General features: G+C 43.2%; 2 protein-coding genes across 3 annotated transcripts in view; one reads left to right on the top strand and one right to left on the bottom strand.

Annotated features, from left to right (window-relative positions):
- The window catches only part of FRMD5 (FERM domain containing 5), a 303,422-nt gene extending 294,596 nt beyond the window's left edge, over positions 1-8,826 (top strand). For both annotated transcript variants that reach the window (XM_045772273.2, XM_087859249.1), the window contains one exon: positions 5,151-8,826. In XM_045772273.2, coding sequence (XP_045628229.2) covers positions 5,151-5,728 — 578 coding nt within the window. In that variant the 3' untranslated portion in view covers positions 5,729-8,826. The remainder of the gene's footprint in view (positions 1-5,150) is intronic.
- Positions 8,827-11,022: 2,196 nt separating this feature from the next.
- The window catches only part of WDR76 (WD repeat domain 76), a 51,500-nt gene continuing 48,259 nt past the window's right edge, over positions 11,023-14,263 (bottom strand). Inside the window, exon 13 of the mRNA XM_045772253.2 lies at positions 11,023-13,006. Coding sequence (XP_045628209.1) covers positions 12,751-13,006 — 256 coding nt within the window. The 3' untranslated portion in view covers positions 11,023-12,750. The remainder of the gene's footprint in view (positions 13,007-14,263) is intronic.

Here is a 14,263-nt window from a genome sequence, read left to right as displayed (position 1 = left end):
CCTTAATTATTTGAGTATCTTAGTTGTTTATTGGTAAAATAAGGATATCTTCCTTGCGTACCCCATGGGTTGTGAGGAAGCTGATGTACATAGAAGTACTTTAAAGAGATTAAAGCATTTACTGGACAGGCAGCAACCACAGTGCAAAGAGGCCTGGTTAGGAAGTCAAAGATGAGATTCAAATCAGAGCTCTGCCATGTACTTTCTCTAGGACAGGTTGCTTAACTTCTCTGAGCCTGTTGCCCCCATCATGGAGTGGGGTGTGGGTGTGGGAGGATGTCTTCTGAACTACGAAGTATAATCGCTATGCAAAGTATGAAGTCACTGAGGTCTGTCATCAGACACAGGCTCCTGGTTTTTCCTCCAGTCTTAGGTTGAGCAGGAGAACTGAGCATAGCTCTCACTGTCCCTCTTCTTTTGGGGCGTTCATCTCAGGAAAGCAGAATGAATTTTTTCTCTTTTGAAGAAATAGAACTTTCTCCTCTCCCTGTGGCCCTTCTTCCCATCCATCCTGAGGTCAGAAGCCACCAGGTTCACCCCAAAGCTCCTGTAAAAAGTTTAAGAACAGCTGTCCTCCCAGAGAAAAGGCCACCCCCTGGAGGAAGCTGGCACTAATCCAGGTCTAGGGAAGAGCCTCATGCATTTGTTCTCCAGCATATGGAAGAATGTCCAGTAAAACCCACGTTCCCAGAAATGGGAAGACAGGCTGTCCATACAACTCGTTTGTAGTGGCTGCCACGCAGGGTTAGCAGAACTACTGAGAAGTGGGAACTGGTCCCTTGAGCTCTCCCAAGACAAACAGTGGGGCTGCCTCAGTTCCCAAGCAGCTCTGGCTGTGCCTCCAGCATCCTCCCAGAACCTGTCTTCTCCCATTGTAGCAGCAGTAGGCTCCTCAGTATCTGAAATAGTCCTCTTTGCTTGTAAAATACCAGGGGAGGGTGCAGCAGGGAAAGGCCGCCAAGGAAGCTGGTAAAGAAGAGACTCCTAGGGCCAGGTCACACCCTCACAATCTCAGCCCCCATAGAACTTCACGCCTGGCAGGTTATAGCACAGCAGGCTCCCATGTACTACTCTGCAAGCCAACCTGCTGCTCAGACCCCATGCCTGAGGCTGCCTGCAGACAAGAACAGCCTTCATCCCCAGTCATGGCCCTCAGCCCAGGACCCCTTAGATTCAAGAGGGCAAAAGTAGAAGCAGCTAAGAACTGCCCCAGCAGGAATGACACTAACAGGCTCACAGTGAGGAGAGGCAGATGGACATCTGGTTGGGTGGGGGGGGGGGGGGCAAAAAAAAAGATTTTAGCATTTAAGTGGCTCTATCAGTGCAGGGATTATCAAGCCTGGGGAGATAAAGAATGGATGATTTCCCAGAGAGTTGAGCTACACCATCTCTCAAGAGGGGTTTTATTTTTAAAGCGCCCAGCAAACACAGCTGACCCCCACTGTACACTGTGCATCAGACAGGGAAGGGCTGAGAGGGAAATGATGGGGGTCTCAGAAGAAGGGCATTAACCACCAGAACTCCCAGGAAGTTATGGACATCTGAAACTGGTTCATGCTCCATCAGAGACTCTTCCTATTGTCCATATGGCACATAAATTAATGTCACAGGAACTATTAGCCTTTCCAGGGGGAAAGCTTTGGTTGCTATCTCTAAAAACAACAGGAAAATTGCAAAAACAGTAACATAAGACTACAATTTGAATGAGACCATGTAATTCCAATGAGCTAGGACCATTAAAATGATGACTGTACACTGGTTGGCCCTCCCCTCTGCTCTCAGGGATGCCAAGATACCATGTGTTGTTAGCACAGGCTTAGCCAGAGAGGACGATCAGATATGTTGATTCCTTTTATCCACTGCGCCCTGTGGGGCTCAGCCCAGCAAGCAGGGAGCCAAATAGTGTACAGCCCAGTCGATGGGACACAGCCCATTTCCAGCCCCAGAGCTGCCACCTCACACTTCAGAGCCACCCAACCCAAAGCCCAAGGTCTTTGTAGCTTCACATCCTGCATTTTCTGGAACTACCGTGTGGGGTTGTTCTCTGCCCTCTCTGTGCCTCACTCTCCGAGAAGTCTGGAGCCCTTATACGTGCCTCCGGGAAACAGTCACATGCTAGGGAAGCATTACTTTTTATGGCTCTAAGTGCTTCTGACTGAATCCAGTCCCTGATAACGTTGGCCTCTCAGAGCTGTTCCTTCCCCGAAGCTCAGCCTGCTCTGTCTGGCAGAGCTGACACTCTCTCCACAGGAGGCACTGTGAAGGAGCTGCCATGGCTTGAGGTCAGCAAAAATCCTTTGTCCCCAGTTGGTTTTCCATCCTTTCCCTCTGTATCTCCCCTGCCTGACTGGTTTCCATGAAGAGATAAGCCGGTTTCCACGGAAGAAGTATCTGCCTTCCTTGGCCACCATGGGGAAGAGTCTGATTAAGATTCACACCAGAGTCCGAGTTCAGCTCCGGTTGACTAATCACTGCCTTCGGCCACTGAGTGTGCGCATCCTGAGGATGGGGCCCCGGCTCCAGGGTAGGCTCCTGACTACTGTGCCACCCCGCCCACAGGGAGCCACCTCTGGGCAAGGCAATCAGCTGGAGCACATCCAAGGTAAAAAAGACTCCTGTGTTTCGCTGTGCCATTTGCCAGCTCCCACCCATGGTACCCACCCTGTCCATCCCAGAATGACGGGTTTGACGAAGGTGTGGTGGTTTCTAGTGAACCTGAAGTTCTATACAAGACTAGCCTGACATAGCAATAATAACTTTACAGGTGAGGTCTGTTGAGGGAACAGAATACTAACACTTACTAATTCTGTCTGTCAAGCAGTCTACTAGAAATGTATACATATCCATTATCTTATTTACTGAGAGCACCAACAACTTATAATGTGGTTTCTGGTGTCCCTTTGTTTTCTCTGATGTAACAGCCTTTGCCTCTCTCGTTCCCCAGCAAGCTTACGGCTGAATTGTAGGCCAAGCTAACTTTATACTGAAGTGGCTTCTGGCAGCTAAGCTGGTCGTGCTTTGGAAGATCTGGTAGAGTTGTCTTTGTGAGGCGACAGCTCTAGAAAGGGTATGAGGAGCCCTGTGCAGGGAGTGCTGAGGTTCCAGAGGAAGGGGGGGGTGGAGGAGTGGGTGGGAAAGGAGCTGAACCAACACCTGTGTGATCAGGGCCTAACGGTTTCTGTTCTATCAGGGACTCATTACATACTGCCAGGTATATATTCCTCATGCTGCTTATGCAAATGCAGGAATAAGGGAGAAAAATTGGGGAAAAAAGATCAAAGGAGCATCAAGAGCTCAGGAACAAGGGGCAAGCTCTTAATTTTTCACATCATTTCACAACAGTTTCTTGGGCAACTGGGACCTAAATCTAAGGCAGGTGTAGGCTGTAGACTTAATTCATCCTGGCCCAAAATCTAACTATGTGATCATTAGCATCAGGAAACAGAGGCCTGCAGTCTATCCTTGCCTTTGCCATTATCAGCCAACCACATGTCATTAGGCAAGCTCTGTAACGTCTTGCCTTAACGACTTCATGGAAAGATGAAAGCACTTTAAAAAATTTAAAACATTATACAAACTTAAAATTTTAGCACAGGGGAACACAAAATACACCTAGGACCATAAGGAGCTCCTAAAAGCAGAAGCTGAGAGCTGTAGCAACTATACTGATGGTGAGGTGATGGGAAGGATAGGTGGATAGCAGGGGGCTGCTATTGCCACCCCAACGCACCTGTTAATAACCCAGATTCCAGGGTTTGTTCCTCTGGAGAATCCTTAACTGTACCTATGCTGAAATGGGCTCCAGCAGGCTAGGCAGGCAGGCAGGCAGGCTGCCTGCGTACATATGGCTACACCACAAGAGAACCAAATGAAACTCACTACTTCTGAAAGGTTACTGCCACCTTTTAAGAGAGATTGTTGGGCTTCTGAAGCTAGCCCTGAACTGAAAAAGCCCCTAATCAGGCCTACTTAGGTCAAACCTTTACAGAGCTGGGAATCTGGTTTGGTCTGCAGCAGTCAGGGTCAATTTCAGAGCAATGGAAGGGGGACTGGCTTCTCTTGCCATTGGCCACAAAGGCAGGGAGAGCCAGAGCCACTCTGGTACCCCCAAGATATCCAGGTATGGAAATGCAGACACTGAACCTGAAACAAGAAGCCATTTCCTTGGGAGCACTGTGATGTGGGCTGTACTTGGTGACTCTGGGCCCACATCCTCCAGCCTAGTGGCTGCTGTTTGGTTGACAGAGTAACCAGCTCCTGTTTTTCACTACCAGAGATTGAGCCTTGGAAAGAGAGAAATGTTCCATCTGAGAAAGTAAAGAGATAACGGATAGTTTTAGGGGGCAGAGGACCCTTTCTCCTGACGGATGTAAGAGAATTTCCACCCTGACACAATAAGATCTTCTCAGAGACCACTCTGCACTCTGGAGTGTGTAAAGACAGGGAATTGTCAGCCTACTGTGGACCCAGCTCCTTCTAAGGTGAAAAGGAAGAGCTAGCCAAGGGCTTTTCCCTTCTCCATCAGAGACCACCTAAGGAAGAGCAGATAGGGTTTTCACATCCCCTAAAATCAGGACAGCTAGAAGTGGGAGGCTGAAGAGACCGACAGCAGTTGCAGCAATCCAAAAGATGACCTCATGAGTTCAAGGAGCTGCATGGTGGGTGTTAGAAAGACATGCAGCTCCAGAATCAGTATTTGATGAGGTCCAGTAAAGCACAACAGTCTTCTCCTCCCCATCCCTGCCTCTCAAGTCCCTCAGCCCAAGAGGGAGACTTGAGCTCCCTGAACTGTGGCCCCAGCTCTGAATCAGGAGTAGTCTGTGATTCAGATTGTCTTTCAATTGGGGCTAAAACCAGGCCCATGACATCAAAAGCCAGAAAGGCAGAATCTGTAACAAATCTTGCCAAAAAGAAAACAAAAAACAAACTTCCAACCACAGCCCCTCTGATGTCTGCTGCTTCTCTTATCCTATTCCTGATACATCAAAACACTGTAGTGGCCACTGCTGCTGGTCACATGGGGCTGTGCAGAGGGGCTTCCTTGCAAAATTTTAGTAACCATATAAAACAGAATGGGTGCAGCCTCCACCAGACAGCAGAGTGTGCACTGGAACACGGAAAGCCTACTCATATTCCTTTTGCCTCTCCAGGCCTAGAGTCTCTACGGGACAGTGCCCATTCCACCCCGGTGCGTTCTTCCTCCCATGGGGACACGTTCCTGCCTCACGTGAGAAGCAGCCGGGCAGACAGCAATGAGCGAGTCGCTGTGATTGCAGATGAAGCCTACAGCCCTGCAGACAGTGTGCTGCCCACCCCTGTGGCTGAGCACAGCCTGGAGCTGATGCTGCTTTCCCGGCAGATCAATGGGGCCACCTGCAGCATCGAAGAGGAGAAGGAGTCTGAGGCCAGCACTCCAACTGCTACAGAGGTGGAGGCCCTTGGGGGAGAGCTGAGGGCCCTGTGTCAGGGGCACGGCAGGCCAGAGGAGGAACAGGTGAATAAGTTTGTTCTAAGTGTGCTCCGTTTGCTCCTTGTGACCATGGGACTCCTCTTTGTTTTGCTCCTCCTCCTGATCATCCTTACCGAGTCTGACCTTGACATTGCCTTTTTCCGTGATATCCGCCAGACCCCCGAGTTTGAACAATTCCACTATCAATACTTTTGTCCCCTCAGGCGATGGTTTGCCTGCAAAATCCGCTCAGTGGTGAGCCTGCTCATTGACACCTGAGAAGGCATGAGTCCTCCCAATAACTAGCCAGGTGGACCCAGGAGCCCGGCTACCCATTCCCAGCAATGGGACCCATCGTGGAACCATCGGCACATGTACCAAGTCCTCCTCTCATGACTCAAAGTCCACAGCCTAGGAGGGTCATTTCCCAGAAGAAAAAAAGGATAGGCTCATGCCCTGTCTAAACAAACTGGGAAAACTCATTTCCTTCAGAGGTTCTTTCAAGAAAGGCTCAGCGACTCTGTTTCTCATCGTCCCAATTTGCAGGATAATTTTTGGTTTTGAATTTTGATTTTTCATAGATGATGTGTATTATTTTCAAAGTATCAAATAAAAATTTATTTTACTATTACTGATTATCACAGTAGTGTCACCTAGCAGATGGGACACTAGTTGAAGACTAGAGAGCTGTTGTCTTCTGTAATCTGCAGGAGCTTTCCTACTGGGCTCCAGGAGACTCATCAGTGCAGCCTCAGCAGGGCAGACCAGGGGTCTGGACAATGGAACTATCTAGGTTTTCTTGCCAGACATTTTTAAAAAGTAAACATCCATGTAGAATGATTAAATGGAAAGTTGCTTCTTATGATGGTCTGAGTTGGATTTTCTTTTCCTTTTGTTTTTTTCAAATCTGAGCAGAGTGGGCATCTGAAGGGACCACCGCTACAGCAGCAGCAGAAGCAGGGGTGGGGTAAGTCTGTCCCCTTAGACTAGATCCTAGTGGGCATCACCATGAGTTTTGTATAATGAACTTATTAGACTTCTATGATTTTTTTTTCCTGAAGAACCTCAAGATTTTTATAGTGCTCCAGAGACGTTAGTTGAATTCAGTGGTGCCAGAGACAGGACTGTCAGAAATGTTGGACAAAGTGTAGTTAACAGAAACCAGAGCCAAGGTACCTGAGAAACTGTTGAGATTCAGAGAGCAGTACCTATTTTGTACAACCCCCCTCAAGAAAACTATTTCAATTTATATTTTAACAACAAATGTTATTTTCTTATCAATTCATATTTTGTTTTTACTTTATGGATTAAGAAAATAGAGCCTGATGAACTAAACGATGCAAGAAAGAAACCGATCCTGAGAATGAAAAGCTTCAGAAAATAGAATTCCAAGATCAACAAACAGCCTTGGAAGGGACCAGAAAAAGAATCTCTTTAAATAGGCATACTAAAAGATGCCTACAAAAGAAAGAAGGTGAATGTGGCAGAGACCAACACTTAGATGTAGAAATACTGCCCCCTAGGGTCATCCTCTGCATCAGGAAAATAAAAATTGTAGGAAAGCATTTGCCATCCTTGCTGAGGAAAGCTGTGGAAGCATGCAAAAGCACAGCATGTGAAGGGTGAGTGTGGGGTCCAAGGCCCAAGCTCTGCAACTCTTAACAACCACTCACAAGATCTTGTTTTCATCTCAGGGAGAGATTTCTAAGTCATCTGGGGCCTGAGGACTCATTTAAGGATGGTCAGTAGACATACTCCTGGAAAACCCACAACAGTGGAGCCGCTGCTAACATGTTGGGCAGCCCCAAATGCAGAACAGAATGAGTCACTTGTAGATTTGCTCTCCCCTAGTTTGTCCCCTGAAATAGAAGAATCATGTCCATGTACAGAGTATAACAGCTGTGGAATTAACAGGGGGCATGGGGTGGGGGAGTGGATTGTGTAATTTTCAGGGGTTGGCAAACTTCTTCTGTAAAGTGCCAGATGATAAATATTTTTTAATTTTGGTTTTGTGGGCCATACTCTGTGGCAACTACTCAACTCTGCCATCATAGCACAAAAACAGCCATCCATAGGTAATACATAAACAAAGGAGCATGGCTGTGTTCCAATAAAAATTTATCAAAATACACAATGAGCTGAATTTGGACCACAGACCATAATTTGCCAACCCCATCTAGACAATAAAACTGCTCCTTACCAGTATGTTAGCAGAAAGAGGGCTGGCTCTGCTCCCATTCCTGACTGGCTACAGATCCAGGACCATTTCCCAGTGGAGACACTGGGGTTGCTTGTGTAAAGGGTGCTTGAACAACCAACCAGCAAAGAGGTATCTGATGCCAAGATGAGCAAGATCAAGTGTTGAAATGCTAAAACTCGGCCAGAATCTAAGAATGGAAGAGGAATATCTGATCATTTCCATACCAGCAACAATTTGGGCAGAATTGCAAACATCTATTTACCAAGTGACAAGACAAACTGAGGGAGATCCTAGTAAAAATTAGGGATCACTTAGAACCAACTAGCCACTGCCACTTGTCATCTACACAGGAAAGGCTTTATTTAGCACAGGACTGAAGTGAAAAGTAGATTCAGAGATGAAAAGGCTGTCAGGAGATAGGGGGCTGGTTTTAACCTGGATATCTACTGTCTTATGCAACATAGCAGATTATCTCTTAGTGTAGTGTTCCTACCTCAGTCTGTAGAATATGGTGTTTCTATGCAGTGAGTGAGTGATAGCCTTGACACTGACCTTTCATATTCACATTAAAGAAAGATGCAGTATTCCATTTCCTGGTATGTTACTTGTGTCTAGAGTTCTAACAATACAATACTCCATACCACTTCCAAGAGCTGGATTTTGCTCTCTGAACAGAACTTTTGGGTTATTTTTTCCCAGGGCTTACCCCAGAAAATATAGTAAAATTTCCTTCAATTTGCTTTTCAAATAGTGCTTGAATAACAAACCTCCTTTGTTGGTAACTAGTCTTTTTTTGGTATCTCCACATCATTAAACATTGTTCCAATTTTTAACCTGGTTTTACCGTGTTCCACTATGTCTCCCACTTTCTCTCAAAATTAGTTTGATCTCATTGTAGAAAAAAAACAATGGTTTCCATAGCTTCATCCATCAGAGGAAATAAAACTCTTTACTAAAGAATAGTGTACTGCATCTTTAAGCAGTAGAAGGTAAACTACCTGCAAATGTGAATTTCTTAGTTTCATTAAAAAGTATAGTTGTTAACCTTTCGTGTGCCAAAAATTCTAAGTTACATTTTCCTTCAAAGCAATGTACTTTTTTCTACATATGCGGTATGTAGTTAGCATAAAATCATTGGTGCCATGAAAATTATTTTTAAACTTAAATAAATATTTAAATACCATAGAAGAGTGGACTCTTTCTTTTTTAACTTACTTACAGCTTATCTCACTTTTTCCTCCTTTTAAAGTTACCAACACATAGATAAAAAGATACCATGGGGATTTATACAGCTAACTACTATTCATGACTAGAATCATTTAAAATAGTCATTTGGCTTATATCCATCTATTATCCTTGTCCCTGCCCCCAAATAAATACTATGAAGAACATGGAAGCTGTAATAATGGAATGATTTTAGAGATGAACTGGACCTCATTTTTCTCATGAGGAAAACCAAGGAGTGATTTTCCCAAAGCTACATAGTCTTAGAACCCAAAGTAGAACCTAGATGGTCCAGGGCAGCTGGCTGGCTCAGCAGGTAAAGCATAAGACTTTTGATCTCAGGATTGTGAGTCTGAGCCCTACATTGGGTAAAGAGATTACCTAAAAAAAATTTTTTTAAATCTTAAAAATTAAAAAAAAAAAAAAAAAAGAACCTAGATGGTCCAGCTTCTAGACCAGTGTTCTTACTCAAGCCTGAAAAGGGAGAACAGAAAACACTTACTATGAAAGGAAGAGAATGGTGTCACCACTATAAGTAACCTCATAATTACAACTTACAAAATACATTCCTATAACATCTTACCTGATTATGTAAACATCACTCGGGTGACGAACTGGTTATGGTCTTCTAAATTCTCTGAGGATAAAAGGTGAAACTAGGGTCCACTGTGCTAGTTTATTATCTGTTGTCAATTCTACCTGCCCTTTAATGCTCCCCATTCTGCTACCAGATCATCTTCCTAAAGCACCAATCAGGTTATATTACTCGCCTTCAAATTTCCAGAGGTTCCTATCACCTTTAAATGATATCTAGTAGCCTGTCCTAGTGGAGTTTTGTTTTGTTTTTAATCACAAAAGTCTTTCTTTGCTTAAAGTGATCTGCAGAGTGAAAAGCCTAAGAACCACTTGCTGTGAGTGATTCCCCGTGATCCTGCAGCTTTAAAGCAGCCACTCTTCTCTGGACACCTAATGAGGACTCCCCTGTGTATATACCCTTTCAGGGCTCTAGTACCCACTCCCTCTGCTTAGGGTTCCTCAACCATAACCAAGCCCCTCTGCACATGATTACACTCTTGGTTTTAGTTCATGAATAGGCTTCCTCTACACACTCATACAAGTTGCTGATGGAGTAGAATCAAACAGGCAAAAGATACTTTTTTAAAACGTTTCCTCTTACAACTTCCATTTTAGGAAGAGATACCTTAAAATGTTTTACTCCTGACTAAACGTTATCTTCCTCACAAAATTTCACCTTTTCTTTTGAAAATCCAAAAACATTTATAGCCAAATGAACCAAAATATGGGTCTATGCTGTCCTGGAACTAAAACTCCTTACTAGCCATCAACACCATACTAAAAAGGAAAAATCAAAAAAAGTACTAAGTCAGAAGGGACAGCCTAACAAATAGGACACTTAAGTTTTGGGAATCTGAAGTTAGAGGGCATAGATTTCTTCCTCTCAGGTTTGATACAGAAGGCCATGTGTCCACCCTCTCCCCCCTTCCCATATACTGTAACTGGCTGAAAAGATTTAAACCTATGTACTCACAGCCCTCAAGCTCTCTGCTTTCCTGGAGAAATGCCCTTGCAAAGTCATCTCTGTGGCAAGGAAACTCAAAGACCTGAATACCAAAATAGGACTGAATCAACTCAGATTTTATCAATTCCTGATCATTTGTAGTCTCACCTACTTGTCCATCTATGATAAGAATCATCTCCTTCCTCCTTAAAGTCACATAAAGAAAGGCTGGGCATCTCAAAGAAAATGACTCAAGTGGAATACAGAGCTTACATGCTTAAGGGATATCATAAAGCACCACCTAAATAAAGGTTTATTCCCAAAAGAGCAATCGTAATACACAAATAATTACAGAAGCCACACAGCTTTAAGCAAGTCTCTGGGAGAAGTACCTTTCACAACAGATTACAGTTTAAGGATGTTCTAAGGGAGACAATTTTCCTTTATGTGCTTTCTAGATTTAAACAATTACTCCATTATAGAGCTTATCACTGAGAAACAAGTCCCCCCACTCTCCTTCCTTCCTGCATTGCCTCAAGAAGACAGAACTCTATTAAGTGGAATTAAATATAAACAACACAGTTTATGAAGCTAAAATGGCAAAAGAAACCACAAAAGTGAGAAACATCAAGAATTTGCTAGCATTTATTGCAGAAACCAGGCAATTACCACCACGTATTCAAAGCTTAAATGATGGTACTAATTTCAATGAGAGTATTTTTCAATATCGTAAAAAAAAAGCAATTCTCACAGAAGTTGCCACTCTGGAACCTGTGAAATGAAGCAGTATAAAAAAGGGAAAGGAGGCCTACAGGCTTCATTTACTATCTACGGGGCAGTTTAATAGAAGTCAACCTCACTTAGCTTTACTTTCCATTTCATAAATAAATTTTCCATTTCACTTACCAATTCCTATACTCCTATCATCAAGAAAATAGAGACCTTTTATTACTTATAAACACAACCTACTTAATACTAGGCCTTGAAATTAGACTTAACCTCTAATTACAGAGAAGAAAACTATACATGTCATTTTATTTCTCTGCTATATAATTTGAGAAGATATTTCCTCTTAGAATTCAAACATATTGCCAAAAACTATTTACAAAAGTCTTTCAGTAGTAGTTTGGCAATGAAGAGCAATGAAAAAAGTTGGATAGGTGCTATCCCAAAGTATGTTAGTCACTGAGTTAAGTAGCTACCCTTCCAACAAACAAACACATTCACATTGCCCTAACTTCTGCAAAATAAAAAAATGCATTTATGACAAAATGCCCAAAGTGGTTTCTCATTACATTCTCCCCCCCACCCCGATATGAATTAGGAATGGAGGTATTCACTTAATACGCTAATGAATCTCCTCTGGAGAGTTTAAAGACAGGGACAGATGAGGGTGCCTGGGACCTTCTAAGGCAGGAGTTTTCACTTAACTATGACCCACAGTAGTACCACAGTAATAAAGACATGTTTTACACCAGAATATACATATGCATATACACTTACACATATGTATGCACATATAACTAAGTTTCACAAAACAACACTTATTCTAATTACATTTATTACTCTTTACTATTTCTTTCCTTTTCCTTTTTTTAAAGGCTGGTCATGGCTACACTGATTTCATGTGAATAGCTACAAACCACAGTCTGGAAAACACTGGTCTGAAGGCAATCTCACACTGGATTACAAGGGTCAGGCAGATCCAAACCCTGTTCCTAGAAGCCCTACAATTCCTCGGCCATGCTTCAGGAGCCATCTAGAGGAGGTAAAAGGGTCAGCATACAAAGACCCAAGCCCCTGTCCAAATAAACTAAGGCTTCTCAACACTTATCTTGGGATTTCACTTTTAATTTAAAGGCAGAAGGGGGGAAAAAGAGTTCTCCATTAAAAAAATTAAAAGTTTCAAAATCCCTAAGTTAGATAACCTTTCAGGATCCCTTCCAGTGTGAGTCTAGAAATATTCACTCCAAACTATGAAATAAACCACAAATCCAAATATCACTACAGAATCAAAACCGTAATATTAAACCAAAAAAACTTTTAATACTGATCAAAGCTTTGTAATTTTTAATGCTAGAATTTCTCAACATACTGCCTGATTAAAAGTGCTAAAGGCATCACAGCCTCCCCTCAAATTCCTTCCCCAACCTATAGAAACAACTTAAAAGGCTTCTCCCTTACTAAACGTGTAAGTATGTAACTGTATACGTTCTGCTCAGTTATTAATAAAGCAATTTTATGTTCACTAAATAGAACACATTAAAAACAGGCCAAGCCACATGAATTACTAGGCTCCCTAGACACTGATTAATTTGAACAAATTGGTGTTGCTAAACCAAACACTCAGCAACTTTCTTAATTCATAAAAACATGTATCTTCCCACTGGAATTACCTCCAGCCAAAATATACCGAGTTGGGTGCATAGTGTTGATGGAACACACAGAGACAAGGCATTCTCCACCAAAAAAAGAATGCACCTGTTTTCCTGTCTCATGGAAGATTTCTACCCGTCGTGGATGAGCCATGCTGCCAACTATGACACAGTCTTCTTGTTTAGGGTCCCACACAGCCTGGAACCGGGTCAGCCATCGCCCAGTGTTAGTGTTGTGCCTAGTGAAAAAAACAATTTTTTAAAGGATAGTGTTAAATAACTCAAGGCAGTAATGGGGGGGTAAACATGGCATTGCTCCTAAATGGTTTTCTCTGCCAAGTTTCTCTTCATTAAGTTACTGAGTTACCATCAGCCTAATTTCATTCTTTACATAAAAATGAAAATTAGGAGATGATGTCTTCTGCACTTCTGAATCTCCACTGACAAATGCAGTGGTTGTACTCAGTGGATGGTCGCTGTCTATTAAAATAGCACCTTTTTTGTTCACTATTTCCTAGCTCAATGGACTGCATGCCCTCCCTTTTTTTACACATACAAAATAGAAGAAGCCTTAGGAGTAAAAAATACACAACCTATGTTATTGCCATTTCAATAGGATCTATAATCCCATTTTTGTATTCCCCTGATAACCAAACCCTGAAATCACTTTATATTCCATACAACTTTAAAGTAAAAAATACATTTGGGGCTCAAAGAAGAAATCACAAGGGAAATTAGAAAATATCTAACAATGGGTGGGTGGCTCAGTCGTTGGGCGTCTGCCTTTGGCTCAGGGCGTGATCCCAGGGTTCTGGGATCGAGCCCCACATCAGGCTCCTCTGCTGGGAGCCTGCTTCTTCCTCTCCCACTCCCCCTGCTTGTGTTCCCTCTCTCACTGGCTGTCTCTCTCTGTCAAATAAATAAATAAAATCTTTAAAAAAAAAAAAAAAAAGGAAAGAAAATATCTAACAATGAAAAATGAAACACAACATACCAAAATCTATGGCATGCTATGAAAGCAACAGTAAGAGGGAAAGTTATAGCAGTGAACACTAAAAAAGAAAAGATCTCGGGGCACCTGTGTGGCCAGTTAGGCGTCCAACTCGATTTCTGCTCAGGTCATGATCTCAGGGTGGTGAGATAGAGACCCATGTTAGGCTCTGCCCTCAGCAGGGAGTCTGCTTCTCTCCTTCTACCTCTCCTCCCACTCGCGTTCACTCACTCTCTAAAATAAACAGATCTTTAAAAAAGGGGGGGTGCATGGGTGGCTCAGTCAGTTAAGTGTCTGCCTTCGGCTCAGGTCATGATCCCAGGGTCCTGGGATGGAGACCCAGATTTGCTCAGCAGGGAGCCTGCTTCTCCCTCTCGCTCTGCCTATTTGTGTGCTCACTCTCTGTCAAATAAATACATAAAATCTTTTTTAAAAATTAAAAAATTTTTAAAAAGATCTCAAAATCAACACACTACACCTCAAGGAACTAGAAAAAGAACAAACT

This window comes from Ursus americanus, chromosome 36 (assembly GCF_024610735.1).
Source record: "Ursus americanus isolate L20-20 chromosome 36, mUrsAme1.1.p, whole genome shotgun sequence".
Classification (NCBI taxonomy): Eukaryota; Metazoa; Chordata; class Mammalia; order Carnivora; family Ursidae; genus Ursus; species Ursus americanus.
The sequence above is the reverse complement of the archived record's forward strand: the minus strand, read 5'-3'. Positions and strand labels throughout refer to the sequence as shown.